Below are 15017 nucleotides of genomic sequence, written 5' to 3'. Positions count from 1 at the left end.
TGTTGGGACTCGATTGGGGGCCTGTCGCGAGGTGGGGCTATACAGAAATTTACCAAGACTAAGTATGAGGGTTAGTTCTATAAGACTTACGCCCTAAGCAAGCCCAACGCTCGAGACTCGCCGAAGAGATTTTTAAAAGTTATGCGTAAAAATATTTAGTTAACATCGTTGATCCTAATAATTCGTAAATAATTAACTAAGTGATACTTAATAATTTTTTAATCATTTGATATAAGAATATTGAGAGTATCTTAGTATCGCATCTTTACTATTCGGTAACTCTGTGAAGGTGATTATATATTATGTAATTTTTTTTTTAAAAAAGAGATGTAGCAAAATTTTAGTTTTTAACTTATGATTGGTCTCCATGTTTTTGTAATATGTACGAAAAATTATCATATGTTATTTATATATTTGAAGTAGTTTATGGAGTGATATTTTTATTATAATACCAGTAAGTTTTATTGATTATTTATGTTACGACTAAATTTACAGTATGATAAAAATCTAATTTTAGAAATAATTATTATTTTATTATTAGAAAATTAAATATTAAATTAATTTTACTTGTATAATCATATTAGAAATTTTATTTTATATGATTTTATTTAATCCTATTTGTAATTATGTCAAACTTGTAACATCTCGTAAACCGAAATATCTACGATAAAAATAACTAAAAATAATAATTTTTTGAAAGAATAAGAGAAATCTGCAAAAAATTCTAAATATAAAAAGTAAGTTTTTGGTCAGTTTCAAACGGTCATAACTTTTACATAAGGATGAGTTAAGGTCTAGTTCTTTATATTGTTTGAAATCCCTTGAAGAGATCTTTCCAGTGCTGCTGAGTTTGGGCATTTTTGATATCATATGATGGAGATATGCCTTACAGAAGTTGGGTTGTTGAACTGAAGAAAGTCAACCTGGATTTTAGTAAGGCTAAAGTAGTCTTTTCACCCTGATATTTCCTCATTCAATGGTTTATTAGGGGTAATCCTAAGCCTTAATTTATTTTTAGAATAGTTGCATACACTTATGATTTGGTAGAAAAGAGAAGAGAAAAGAAGAGGAAGATAAAGAAATCCTTCAAGAACGCTAAGGTTTTGCGAGTGGAATTCGTCGGGGGTGATCTCTATCGAGGTATGTCAGATTTTTCTTTGATGGGTTCTTCCACCCACATAATAATATATTAAATTCATTGCAATTAAAGTAGATTGAACAGTGGACATTGAAGTTCTTGATGAAAAACTGTAGAATTCTTGTTGGTTGAGTTGTAGTATACCTTGGGTTGCTTGATTCATGTTTTCGGGCTGTTTTACGAGCCTAACTATTGGGTATTGAATATTTTAGTGATTCGAAGTGTTTGAGCGAGTTCGATGGAAGTTTAGAAGGTGGAGAATTGAAAATCTGAGAAAAAAAGTCGGAAATCCCGTCTAATAGGACCTGGGGAGCCGCACCTGCTAGAGCCCCTCAAGGCAGCCTCTGTCTGACAAGTCTTGGCGTGCTGCACCATCTAGAGCTCCTCAGGATACTCTCTCACGCCACGTTCCTCTTACAGCGTCAGGGTGACCTGGAGACCCCATTTCCATCATCTTTTCGTTCGAGTTCGTAAATAATGTACCTACAATCCCTAGTTGATTTGAATACTCTAAAGTACACCTAAACATCATGAAATCATCCATAAACATGATCATGATCCTTGAATCCATAATCCGTTTCAAGGAAATTTAAGATCAAAGTAAAAGAAGTTAAGAGTCAAGTCTAAACCTTAAGAAGAAAGTCAAAGTGAATTCGAAGAGTTTCCAAGTGTCTTTAAAAAAAAATTTAAACTTTGTTTTAAGGCTCAAGTTACAAGTTAAGCAAGAGTAAAGAGTTGAGTTCATTCTAAAAAGTAATAAGGGGACTAAGTAATCCTTAAGAGTTACAAATGTTTTCACATTAAACAAATAAAAAGCCTTCGTGCTAGTTTCAGACAGAAGTGATATCTTTATGAAATGAAGTATGAAGGGAAACTATGATTTTCAAGAGAGCTATTGAAGCTATGTTTTGAGCATATATTTTAAAAACATAACAGTCATTATATTTTTGGAAGTAGTATTGTGCATCAATGTGGGTATGGGTGTTCATATTAACTCAAGTCTCCATGAAAACAATGTAGCCTTCATGGGTAGAAGAGGGTCATACCTTTTTAGATGAACCCTTTTCACAATATACTAGTGGATCTATTAGGCAGTTCAGTTCATATACCCTGGCAAGGTTAGGATGGTTGGGCAGCGGGTAACGTTGTATTATCATTATAGCTCTTTGGTGATGGTTGTCGGTTAGAGAAGCTCCCACAGAAGATATAGTATTTTTTATATACATCAATTAATTGTATTTTCATATACATTTCAGAGTTATAATGTATCCCTGTGATACACACATAGTTGATATCATGTTTTCAAACAACTTTTCTAAATATTGCACATTGCCTTTACATTGCTTTCTATTGAAATGAGTATTTATTCATGAGTTTAACAGAGTCAGGTATGTGTCTCTCCTTACTTTATTCCATCTTCATTTAATTTTAGGTTTCAAACTCACATACTCGTACATTCAAAGTACTGATGTTCGTTGGGCTGCATCGTATTATGATAGATGCAAGTAACTAGGATCAATAATTGGCATATTGTTGATCCAATGAGTAGCTTAAAGTCAGTGGTGAGCCTCCTTGCATCCGGATTACTTATTTTTATTGTTTTTCATACATTTTTCAGTTATCAAATGTTGTGGGTTTTTCCCCAACATTCATCTTTGTATTTTAGAGGCTTCATAGACAAATTATATTGTTTTAGTTTTGGTTTTCTTGTCATTTATTTGTAAAGACTTGAAGTTTCCACGTTGGCTGAGTACTACATTAAAAGTTACTCTTAAGTTATATCTTATGTTTGAGTGTTCCACTATGTTAAGTAAGCCAGACCAAGGGTTTACTCAAGACCAACAATGGTCATTGGGTGCCGGCCACGCCTAGGGTGGAAGATCGAGGTTTGACAAACTTGGTATCAGATAATAAGGTTCAAGAATCCTAGGGAGTCTATCAAGTAGAGTCTTATTCATAGGTGTGAAGCGCGCCACATCTATGATTAGGAGGCTGCAAAATTTAGGGATTTCTTCACTTCTTTCATATCTTTTTTTGTGCGTTAGAGTTAATGTCTTAAATTTTTCCCTCCAATTCGTTCTTGCGCGTGTTGCAGATCAACATGCCTCCATGAAAATCAGTTAGAGGTCGACCAGCCAGAAGGAATGTTGAGGAACCAGAGGTATTTAATGCACAGAGCATGCAACCTCAAGGGGAAGTCACTAATGCTGAATTTCGTGAGGCTATTCGAATGCTAAGCAAAGCGGTGACTAACCAAGTCAGGAAACAACGGGGAGATGGACAAGATATGGCTGACACTTTGAGAATTTGGGATTTCTTGAGGATGAAGACCACAAGTTTCACTAGTTTGACTACTACTGAGGATCCGGAGAACTTTGTGGAAGAGTTGAAGAAGGTATTCGATGTTATGCATGTGATTGATGCTGAGATAGTTGAACTACTCGCCTATAAACTCAAGAATATGTCTAGGACTTGGTTAGATTACTTGAAGGAGGGCAGTCATGAGAATGCACCACATCTGAGTTAGGCTTTTTTTAAGAAGCTTTCTTGGGGCGGTTCTTTCCCCAGGAACTGAAGAAAGCAAAGGTACAGGAGTTCCTTACTCTGACACAAGACTCATTGTCAGTTTATGAATATGCTTTAAAGTTCACCCAACTGTCTCACTATGCTCCTGAGATTGTTAAGAATATGAGAAACAAAATGAGCTTGTTTGTTGGTGTCTTAGGCCGTGCATCAAGCAAAGAAGGTAAGGTTGCAATGTTGATTAAGGACATGGACATTTCAAGGTTAATGGTCTATGTGTAGCAGGTAGCGGAAGAAAAGATTAGGGATAGAGAGTAGTTCAAGAGAAAGAGAGATAAGACAGGGAATGAGTACGGGCAGCAGAAACATGATGCCAACCGGTTGTCCTTCCAACAAATAGAATGGTCCTTCTCCATCCTCTGCTAGTGCACTTACACCTAAGAATAAAATGGAGCACTATTGGAAAAATTCAAAAGTTAAACCGGCCTACTCTAAGGGTAGCGTGAAATAGGGAGGTAATAAGCCTCCTGCCTGCGCCAAGTGTGGTAGAAATCACTTTGGAGTTTGTTGTGAAGGCTCCGCGGTTTGTTACAAGTGCGGCCTGACCGGGAATTTAATGAGAGAGTGGCCAAAAAGCAATCAAGCTGGTGGTAATGGGTGCAATAGAGATCAGTCTTCATCAGCTGCTCCATCAAACATGGTTGCACCTAAGGGAGTTAATTTTGGTGATGACGGAGGAACAAAGCATTTGTATGCTCTCAATAATTTCAAAGAATAAGATAATTCGTCAAAGGTTGTCACTGGTATGATTCGAGTCATTGACTTTATTTTTATTCATTGTTTAATCCAAGAGGGAGTTTATATTTTGTATTCCCTATTTGCTATGAACTTTTAAATTATTCCTGAGAAACTTAGTGAACCAGTAAGTGTTTCCACACCTTTTGGTGAATCCATTCTAGCAGAAAGAATCTATCGTGATTGTCCTGTTTCCGTCAGCCACACGAGTATTATGCTTCATTTAATAGAGTTAGACATAGTAGATTTTGATGTTATTATAGGTATGTACTAGCTCCATACCTGTTATGCATCAATAGATTGCAGAATTCGAGTTGTCAAGTTTCAGATTCAAAATGAGCCAGTTATAGAGTGGAGTAGTAGTTTAGAAGTGCATAAGGGTCGTTTCATTTCGTACCTTAAGGTGTGGAAGTTAGCTTCAAAGGGTTATACTTATCACTTAGTATGATTCAATGACTCAAGTGCTGATGTACTTTCCCTTCAGTCAGTTTCTATAGTGAAAGAGTTCCCAGAAGTTTTTCCTGATGATCTACCCAGAGTTCTCCTGAAAGAGAGATAGACTTCGTTATAGACATTATTCTAGATACTCGTCCTATCTCTATTCCACCATACGGAATGACACCAGCAGAATTTAAAGAACTGAAAGATTATTTGAAATATTTTTTAGATAAAGGCTTCATTCGATCAAGTGTCTCACCTTGGTGCGCTTCGGTCTTATTTGTGAGAAAAAAGGATGACTCCCTTAGAATGTGTATAGGCTACCACCAATTAAATAAGGTGACAATCAAGAATAAGTATCCTCTTCCAAGGATAGATTATATTTCAACAATTCTCAAGGTGCTTCTTGCTTTTGGAAAATTGATCTCAAATCAAGCTACCATCAGTTGAAAGTTAGGGAATCCGACATCCTAAAGAAAAATTTTGGAACCAATTATGGGCATTATGAGTTTTTAGCTATGTCATTTGGTTTGAAAAATTAACAATCAACATTCATGGATCTTCTTAACTAAATCTTCAAAAATTAGTTAGATCTATTTGTCATTAACTTCATTGATGACATACTGTTTATACAAGGAATGAAAAATGCTAAATACCTCAGGATGTTCTTCAGACTCTAAAAGATAAAGGAGCTATATGCCAAGTTATCTAGGTGTGAGTTTTGTGTTAAGTGTGTGGCATTTTGAGCCACATTGTTTCTAGTGATGAAACTAGAGTTGATACCCAAAGATAGAGGCAATTCAGAGTCGGCCTAGACCCACATCTCGAATAGACATAAGGAGTTTCCTGGGTTTGGCTAGTTATTATTGGAGATTTCTTGAAGGGTTCTCGTCTATTTCGTCTCTCTTGACTAAGCTAACTCAAATGACAATCAAGTTTTGATGGTCTGAAGCTTGTGAGAAAAACTTTCAGGATTTGGAAAAGAGATTGACTATACTGCTCTATTTTTGACCTTACCGGAGGGTAATCAAGGTTTTGTGGTGTACTGAGATGCATCGAGAGTTGGCTTTGGTTGTTTGCTAATGCAAAATTCCAAGTTTATACATTATGTCTCCAAATAGTTGAAGGTTCATGAGAAGAATTATCCGACTTATGACTTAGAATTGGCAGTAGTAGTTTTTGCTTTGAAGATATGGCGTCACTACTGGTATGGTTTTCATGTTTACATATTCACTGATCAAAAAAGCCTATAATATGTGTTCACCCAGAAGGAACTCAATATCAAACAAAATAGGTGGTTAGAACTACTCGAGGATTACAACATGAGTATTTTTTACCACCCAAGTAAGGCTAATGTGGTTGCTGATGCCATAAAATGGTTATCCATGGGGGAGTACCGCCCATGTTGAGGAAGAAAAGAGGAAGTTAGGTAAACATATGCAAAGACTTGCACGCGTGGGAGTCACACTTATGGATTCTACAAAAAGGAGGGATTTTAGTGACCAATGTGGCTAAGTCATCATTAGTGTTAGAGGTGGAACAGAAGCAAGACCAAGACCCCGTTTTGCTTGATTTGAAGGGGAATGTTCATAAGCAAAGAGTATTGGATTTTGAACAAGCAGGAGATGGTGTTCTAAAATACCAAGGTAGATTGTTGTAGCTAGGGTGGATGGACTCCAAGAGAGGATCCTGGAGGAGGCTCATAGCTCCAGATATTCCATTCATCCGGGTTTTACCAAAATGTACTGCAATTTGATAAATTTATATTGGTTGGAAGACATAAAGAAAGATATAGTTGAGTTTGTTGCTAAGTTCCAGAATTGCCAACGAGTGAAAGCAAAGCACCGAAGTCCTGGAGGTTTGGCTCAGCTAAATTACTTTAAGAGTAAATGTGGGAAATTATTAATATGGACTTTGTCACAGGGTTGCCAAAATCTCGCAGGTAGCATGATCTATTTGTGTTATTTGTGATAGAATGATAAAGTCAACCCCCTTTTGCCGATAAATACTACCTATACAGACGAGGATTATGCTAGTTTTACCTCCAATAGGTGGTGAGACTTCATGGAGGTTTGGTCTCTATTAATTCAGATAGAGGTGCACAATTTACTACACAATTCTGGAAATCTTTCCAGAAGGTTTGGGTTAAAAGGTTAACCTAAGCACTTCTTTCCATCTGGACAAGCAGAGCGTACTATCTATATCCTAGAATATATGTTGATATATTGTGTGATAAACTTCAAAGGGAATTGGGATGATCACATACCTCTGATTGAGTTCGATTACAACAACAGTTACCATTCGAGCATCCAAATGGCCTTATATGAGGATCTTTAAGGGAGAAGATGAAGATCTCCTATTGGGTAGTTTGAAGTTGGTAAAGCAGGGTTAATAGGACCATATCTAGTTCAACGATCTATGGAGAAGGTGAATGTGATTCAAGAAATGTTGAAAACGGCACAGAGTCGCCACAAGTCCTACACAAATGTTAAGAGAAGGTCGTTAGAGTTTGAAGTGGATAATTGGGTGGACCTGAACGTCTCACCGATGAAACGTGTTATGAGTTTTGGTAAGAAGGGAAATCTTAGTTCCTGATATATTGGTCCTTACAGAATCTCCAACAGAGTTGAAAATGTAGCATATGAGTTGGAGTTACCCCAAAAGTTAGCAACGGTTCATCCGATTTTCCATGTGTCTATGTTGAAGAAATGCTTAGGTGATCCTTCATTAATTGTACCAACTGATAATTTTGGGATTACCTATGAGGGTATTCCGGTTCAAATTTTGGATCGTCAAGTTCGCAAGTTGATAACAACAGAAGTTGCATCAGTCAAAGTCCTTTCGAGAAATAAATTTGTTGAAGATGAAACTTGGGAAGCTGAGGAGGATATGAAGAAGAGATATCTACATGTCCTTGAATACGGAGTGATTGCAGATCAAGGTACTTAATTCTCTTCTTAGCACTTTATAAGACTGTGTGTATTCTAAGCATGTTATTACTTGTTGTTGGTTGGGTGCCGAAATGATGTTACTACCTTAGCTTAGGGAAAGAGTTATCATTTGAGGATGAATGTTACCATGTGGGAGATATTGTAACATCTCGTAAACCGAAATAGCTATGATTAAATAAAGTAACTAAGAATAATCATTTTGGAAAGAATAAAAGAAATTTTCAAAATTTCCTAAGTGTTAAGGTAACTATTTGGTAATTATTCAAACGGCCATAACTTCTTGGTCATGATAATCTAGGGCCATATCTTTATATGGTTAGAAAATCTTTGATGATATATTTCAAAAGGCCACAGAGTTTGGGAATTTTCAATATCCTGTGAGGGAGATATGCTTTCTCAAAGTTGGGTAGTTGGACTGACGAAAGTCCAGTCCAGGTTTTAGTAAGGGTAAAGTGATCTTTTCACCTCAGTATTTACTAGTTTGTTTTAAGGATTTATTAGAAGTACAACTAAGCCTAAATCAGTTTTAGAAAAGTGGAATATTCTTAGGTCTTGGGATAAAAGAGAAGATAAGAGGAACATCAAGAATCATTAAAGAACACCAAGGTTTTGCGAGTGGAATTCATCGCGGATGATCCCTATCAAGGTATGTGAGATTTTTTTGTGATGGTTCTTCCACCCACATGAGTGGATTCAATGATGAACATTGAAGTTCTTGATGAAAAATAGTTTAATTCTTGTAGGTTATGTTCTAGCATACCTTGGGTTTTTTTATTCGTGTTTCTGGGTTGTTTTACGAGTCTAAATTATTGAGTATAGAGGAATTTGTAGATTTTAAGTGTTTGGGGTGAGATACATGGGAGTTTATAATTGAAAATTGAAGAAGAAAAGTCAAAAATCTCATTTGGCGGGCCCTGGGGCACCGCGCCTGTTAGAGCCCCTCAGGGAAGCCTCTATCTGACAGGGCCTAGTGCGCCACGCCAGTCAGATCCCCTTAGGACACCCTCTGTCCATCAGGCTCTAGTGCCCCACGCCTGTGAGAGTGTCACAGTTACCTAGAGATCCCATTTCCCCCCATTCTTTTGTACGAGTTCCTAAGTGGTGTACCTACAATTCCAAGTTGATTTCAACATTATAAAGTACACCTAAAAAATCATGAAATCATCCATAAAATGAGATCATGATCCTTTAGTCCATAATCCAATTCAAGGAAATTTAAGATCAAAGTCAAACAAGTTAAGAGTCAAGTCTAAAGGTTAAGAAGCAAGTCAAAGTGAATTCCTAGAGTTTGCAAGAGTCTTTAACAAATATTTTAAACTTTTTTTTAAGGCTGAAGTTACAATTTAAGAAAGAGTAAAGAGTTGAGTTCATTCTCAAAACTTATAAGGGGGCTAAGTAATCCCTAAGACTTACAAATGTTTTCACATTTAAACAAGTAAAGAGCCTTCAGGCTAGTTTTAGACAGAAGCAACAACTTTATGAAATAAAGTAAGAAGGGAAACTGTGATTTCCAAAAGAACTATTAAAGCAAAGTTTTGAGCACTAATCTCAACCCACAAAACAGTATGTTTTAAAAACGTAAGAGCGATTAGATTTTTTGGAGTAGTATTGATCACCTATGTGGGATGCAAGTTCATATTAAGTGTCGTCTCCATGAAAACCATGTAGCCATCATGGGTAGAAGAGGGCCATACTTTTTAGATGAACCATTTTCACAGTATACTAGTGGATCTATTAGGCAATTCATGTCCTATACCCATGCAAGGTTAGGATGGTCGAGTAGCGTAGGCTGAGTAACATTGTATCATCACTATAGCTCTTTGGTGATGGTTGTCAGTTAGCGAAGAAACTACATAAATTATAGTATTTTTTTATATACATCAGTTAATAATATTTTCATATGCATTTCAGAGTTATGTTGCATCCTTGTTATACATACAGAGTTGACATCATGTTTTTAAACAACTTTTCTTTATATTGCACATTGCCTTTAAATTGCTTTATATTGAAATGAGTAGTTATTCATGAGAACAGATTCAAGTAAGTGTCTCTCCTTACTCTTTCCTAGCATAAGTTTGTTTTAGCTTTCCCACTCGCATATTCGCACATTCAATGTATTGATGTTAGTTTCCCTGCATCGTATTGTGATGCCAACGCAGGTAACTACGATCAACAATTGGTGTGTCGTTCATCCAGTGAGCAGCTCTAAGTCATGGTTAGTCTCCTTGCATTCAGAGGACTCCATTTTATTATTTTTAAGACATTTTCAGTTATCGAATGTTGTGGTGTTTGTCCCAACATTCATCTTAGTATTTTAGAGGCTTCATCGACAGATTGTGTTAGTTTTGGTTTTCTTTTCATTCATTTGTAAAGACTTAAAGTTGCCATGTTGGCTAATTACTATTTTAAAAGCTACTCTTAAGTTATATCTTATGTTTGAGTCTTTCGCTGAGTTAAGTAAGCCATACCAAGGGTTCGCTCATGTCACAACCCGAAAGTAGCCCCTAGAAGTTAGGGAAATCCTTTGGTCGGACAATTGCATACTTGACCTTTCGAAGGTCTTGTACTAGTCATTTGCTATTATTCATTACATAAGACATGAAAAGTAGTGCGGAATTATAACTTTTCACGACATTTATCAGAATAACAAAATATTTTATAAATACTAAAGATTAGTCTCGTCATCACAAGCAAACATAAAGACACGACTTAATATCTTAGGGACACAGCACTTTACATTAAAGGAAAATACATAAGAAGTCTTAATAGTAGAAACTAAAGAAATAGAACTATTCCCTTGAATACATGAAGACATACTTAGTCTTGAGAGAGTCAATTCCCAAGCTTGCTTCTAATCTTCAACTTGCCTCCAACCTATACATATAAAGTATATAAAAGTATGGGTTTAGTATAAAGAATGTACTAAGTATGGTATATGCAAAAACATAGAAAAAGGGAAATTTAAGTAGAAGTATCTTTCATGCCATTTAAGTAAAATTTTCATGAATATAGAGTGAAATGACATATAGATCATCATTTAGCACATAGGAAAGGACTTCCATAATTTTATCATAAAATACAACTTTGCAGTGAACTCCAAAATAAGTATAGTGAACTCAACTTTACAGTAAACTCATTCTTACAAAAACACAGTGAACTCATTTCCTTTGAAGTTTCCTAACCAAGTTATCCTAAGACTGACTAAGGTAAGACATCAAGGAGCCGCCCATACACCCCCTTCAATACATACCTAAGGGATCCTTAAGACTACCAACATAAGCTTACCTTGCACGGGAAACAAGTCCACACTCTATAACAAGACATTAGAAGAACATTCATGCATTAAGGACTTCACATAAGTGCTCTTCTCCATATGGACTTACAAGTTACACAAAGTGCAATTTAGTTCTCCTTGAGGATTCCATGAGGTTAGGTACACCACATTAATCATTCATAACTTCATTATACAAGAAATAAATTTTACATGTTTTCTTAACATTAGACATCAAGTCACATAACTTCATTTCATTTCATAATAACACATTCATACATTCATCCAAAGAGATACCAAGACTCCCGTTTCAAGTGTCTATTTGTGCAATGGATAAATAGAGTACCATACCACACCAACCCCAAGTATAACACTCGTTAGAAGACTTATTTCATTACATAATAACAAATTCATACGTTACGACAAAGGCACACGAAGACTCTTCTTTCAAAATATCTACTTGTGAATTGGATAAATAGCGTCCCATACCACAACCTACCCTAAGTAGTACACTCTTTTAGGAGACTTAGTTATTCGTTCTTTTGTGGTGTTAGCTTAACCGACATAGGACATGACAACTAGACATGGAATCCCGATATTAGCCCTTATTGGATGAGGGATCCCCACTTTTCTAGGTAGGGTCATTCTTTTAGCTTTTACATGGCTTCTCCAATAGCTACACCTATGTGCGTGCAAAGTTAAGGGATAAGAAGATTTCTACTAAGAAACTCATTCTTACTAATGAGGAGTACTCATCTCAAGAGGTACATTGGTATACAACATCTCAACTCACAAAGTATAACCACCCCTTCTTCATATGCTCTCGGTGCTAAGAAAAACTCCCCACGGAGTCCTAAACATTCATTACTATAGGTTAAGGACAACTAGTGGACACCACATCTTAACTCACAATGGGTATCCATCATTCCACCAATCTTAGAAAGCTCTTGGGAGATAGTGAGATTGCAACTAAACACTTCATCTCAACTCACGAAGAGTGTTCACCCCAAAACTCCCCTTGTTCACATTAATTAACTACATTCATTCATTCAAGTGTGAGTGCGTGTACATGTGAGTACACCTTGCACATAACCACCATTTCATTAACATTGAATTCTATACATGCTTACACTTTCATTCATCATATCTCACACACTAGCATGCTCAACATATACACATACTTTATAGTAATAATTTAAACAAGACATATAATTTCAAGTTTCACAAGACATATCAACAAAGAACATCATCATTTCCACTCTACTTTATATATCAAGACTTGAAGGACACACTCACAATACACATACAAATACAATATACTCAAGAACATCAAGTAAACACCGCCACTAAAGGTTAACCATACCACTCAAGAGCATTTCATTCATCCAAGCTTTCACCACCAATTAACCATTTGTCCACAATTTATCATAAAATAGCCCTTAGGGCAGTAGCTAAAACACAATATCATCACAAGGAAACCATAGTTCAAACACTACAAAATCATGTTCATTTAACCCATTTCTTAAGTTAAAAGTTGGTAATATACATAAGCATGGGTTCATTAGGGTTTTGATATTAAATTCACAAACTAACACTAAAAACAACACATTTAAATCATTAAAATATTTTTATATGAATACCCATGCTTAGAGTCAAAGACAGAAGAAGATAGAGTTTGAAAACCCATTTTGAAATCTTTTAGAAATAACTCCTTGAATAGAAGAAAGTTCAAGGACGAATATCATACCTCAAAGAGAAGGAAACCCATGAAAATTTGTGAAGAAGCATCCACAACCAGCCCTCCTATCTCTTCCTTGAGTTCTAGCTTCTATGGAGTTTTCAGAGTCTTTCTTTAGGGAGAGAGAGTTTAAATATTTGAAATGAGGGGTATTTTCTAGTTCTAGGAATTAAAATCAATGTACTATACTTTATAAACCCTATAAAAAGAATCCTAGGTTCATAAAGACTTGAGTTTAATTTACCAAACATCCCAAGCCAAGGCAAAAAAAATGTGACAACTTTATAGTTACCCATCGACGGCACTAGCTACGCGGCGGTGTCTGGTCAACAGCCTGTACGGGTAAGGCGTAGATTGGGACTGAGACTGGCCATAAAGGGGTTAAGCTCCCACCACTAAGGGTGGATATACGCCCCTAAATGACGGCCCGTCATCAGGATTACGGTCCGTTGATGCTAGGGCGTCTATTGGGTCTGTCTTGGCAGCTTGGTTGCTAGGTCTAGGGTCCTCTTCTAAGACCTCTTGTAGGTCCTAGGTGGAGTCGTACCCAAACGTTAAACCCCTAAACATAGTAATATAGGTCTTAGGAACATCCCACATCAATTTGAATTAAAATGAACACGTAAAACTGCTAAAACACACTATGATGTACAAGCACTTTCTAAGGCACACCTTCCGAACGTCATGGACGTTCTCAAACGTTTGACCTCTAAACTTTAATAATTTACACATTGACTCAAAAAATAATTATTAACCATTTTAATATTAAATTTCCTCATGAGAAACATGTGAAGATCTAGTTTACCTCAGTTCATTTTAGGTGTTACATTTTCCCCCACTTGGAACAACATTCGTCCTCGAATGAAACTAAAAACTTTTTTAGGACATAAAGTATTTAATATAAGCATATAACACACTAAATCAAGGTAAAAAAAATCTTAGTCAATGCACCACTTAACAAGGAACATCACTACATAATGATGAGCATTTTAGCAACTCAAGCAAATTTTGCAACAATTTTCACAATTCAAAACTCACCCTCATTCTTCATTTATGGAGGAACTACATTGTCCAACATAAAACATTCTCAAACACATAATTTATACAGACATTGGAACCATTATTCATGAAAATGCAATTTTTACCAAACTTTGACTTCTTTTTTCTTTTTACAATACGTACTAAAATTCACAAAGTGAAACATGCATGAAATTTCAAAAAATTATTCTTCAAGAAATTTATCAAGAAGGCATGAACATAATAAATACAAAACCATATAAACTATCTTACACCATAAACATAACAACCATCAAGGGTTAAGACTTACCGGGACTATCAAATCCGGATTAGTTCTCTCTCCTAGCTCCCATCCCATAGAGATGATTCTTCTTTAGAGCATTAGGCTGTAGACCACCTTGAGGAGCTTGATTTACCTCTTTCCCTTTTTCCTTGATGTTAGGGCATTACCTTATCTTGTGATTCTTACTACCACACGCAAAACAACCATCCATTTCGTCAAGACACTTACCTAAATGTTGCTTTCCACAAGTAGCACACATAGACCTCTCAAAAGTATGGACACATCCTTGGGAATTTTGGTTGGGAGACCTATGATTGTTCCTCATGGAATACTCTTGGTGATTGAACCTCTTCTTAGGTTTTGGTTGACCTTGTTCATCTGACCTAGGGCTCTTACCCTCTTTCCTTATCTCCCTAACTTTGGACTCCTAAATTTACTGTAGATTCACCATGAGTCTAGAGATATCCATGTCATTAAGGAGCGTTGTCGTACGAAAATCTTTCTCCACCACGACTCGCATCACAACTTTGTTCGTCCTAGCCCTAGGGCTGGCTACTATGGTAGGGGAACACTTAGAGAGTTGGGTGAATTTGAAACAGTACTCATTCACACTCATTCCCCCTTCATGAAGATTCATGAATTCCACCATCTTCTTCTCTCTCCACTCTAAGGGAAATAAATTATCTACAAAAGACTCTTTGAAAACTTCCCAATCTACTGGACCATATCTTAAGGGTCTCTCCTCCATCCATTTGTCAAACCACACTTGAGCCACATCTTTGAGTTGGTGAGAGTCTAGCTCTGCTCTCTTCCTAGGGTTCACACCCATAGCATCCACCACCTTGAATATCTCATCTATGAAG

General features: G+C 36.3%; 2 protein-coding genes across 2 annotated transcripts; both read left to right on the top strand.

The window, feature by feature from the left end:
- The first annotated feature begins 3317 nt into the window (after window positions 1–3317).
- LOC104645585 (uncharacterized) lies at window positions 3318–4439 on the top strand. The gene is made up of 3 exons (XM_010317440.2): window positions 3318–3533; window positions 3707–3884; window positions 4237–4439. Exons 1-3 carry the CDS (start codon window positions 3318–3320, stop codon window positions 4437–4439), a joined length of 597 nt encoding a protein of 198 aa, XP_010315742.2.
- A 2873-nt stretch (window positions 4440–7312) lies between these two features.
- On the top strand, window positions 7313–7843 carry LOC109119455 (uncharacterized). Its single transcript, XM_019211998.2, has 2 exons — window positions 7313–7392; window positions 7507–7843. The coding sequence occupies exons 1-2, from the start codon at window positions 7313–7315 to the stop codon at window positions 7841–7843; spliced, it is 417 nt and encodes a 138-aa protein (XP_019067543.2).
- Window positions 7844–15017: the final 7174 nt, after the last annotated feature.

The sequence above is a fragment of the Solanum lycopersicum genome, chromosome 2, assembly GCF_036512215.1.
Source record: "Solanum lycopersicum chromosome 2, SLM_r2.1".
Lineage (NCBI taxonomy): Eukaryota > Viridiplantae > Streptophyta > Magnoliopsida > Solanales > Solanaceae > Solanum > Solanum lycopersicum.
Note: the sequence above shows the minus strand (reverse complement) of the source record. Positions and strands in the feature narration are given on the sequence as shown.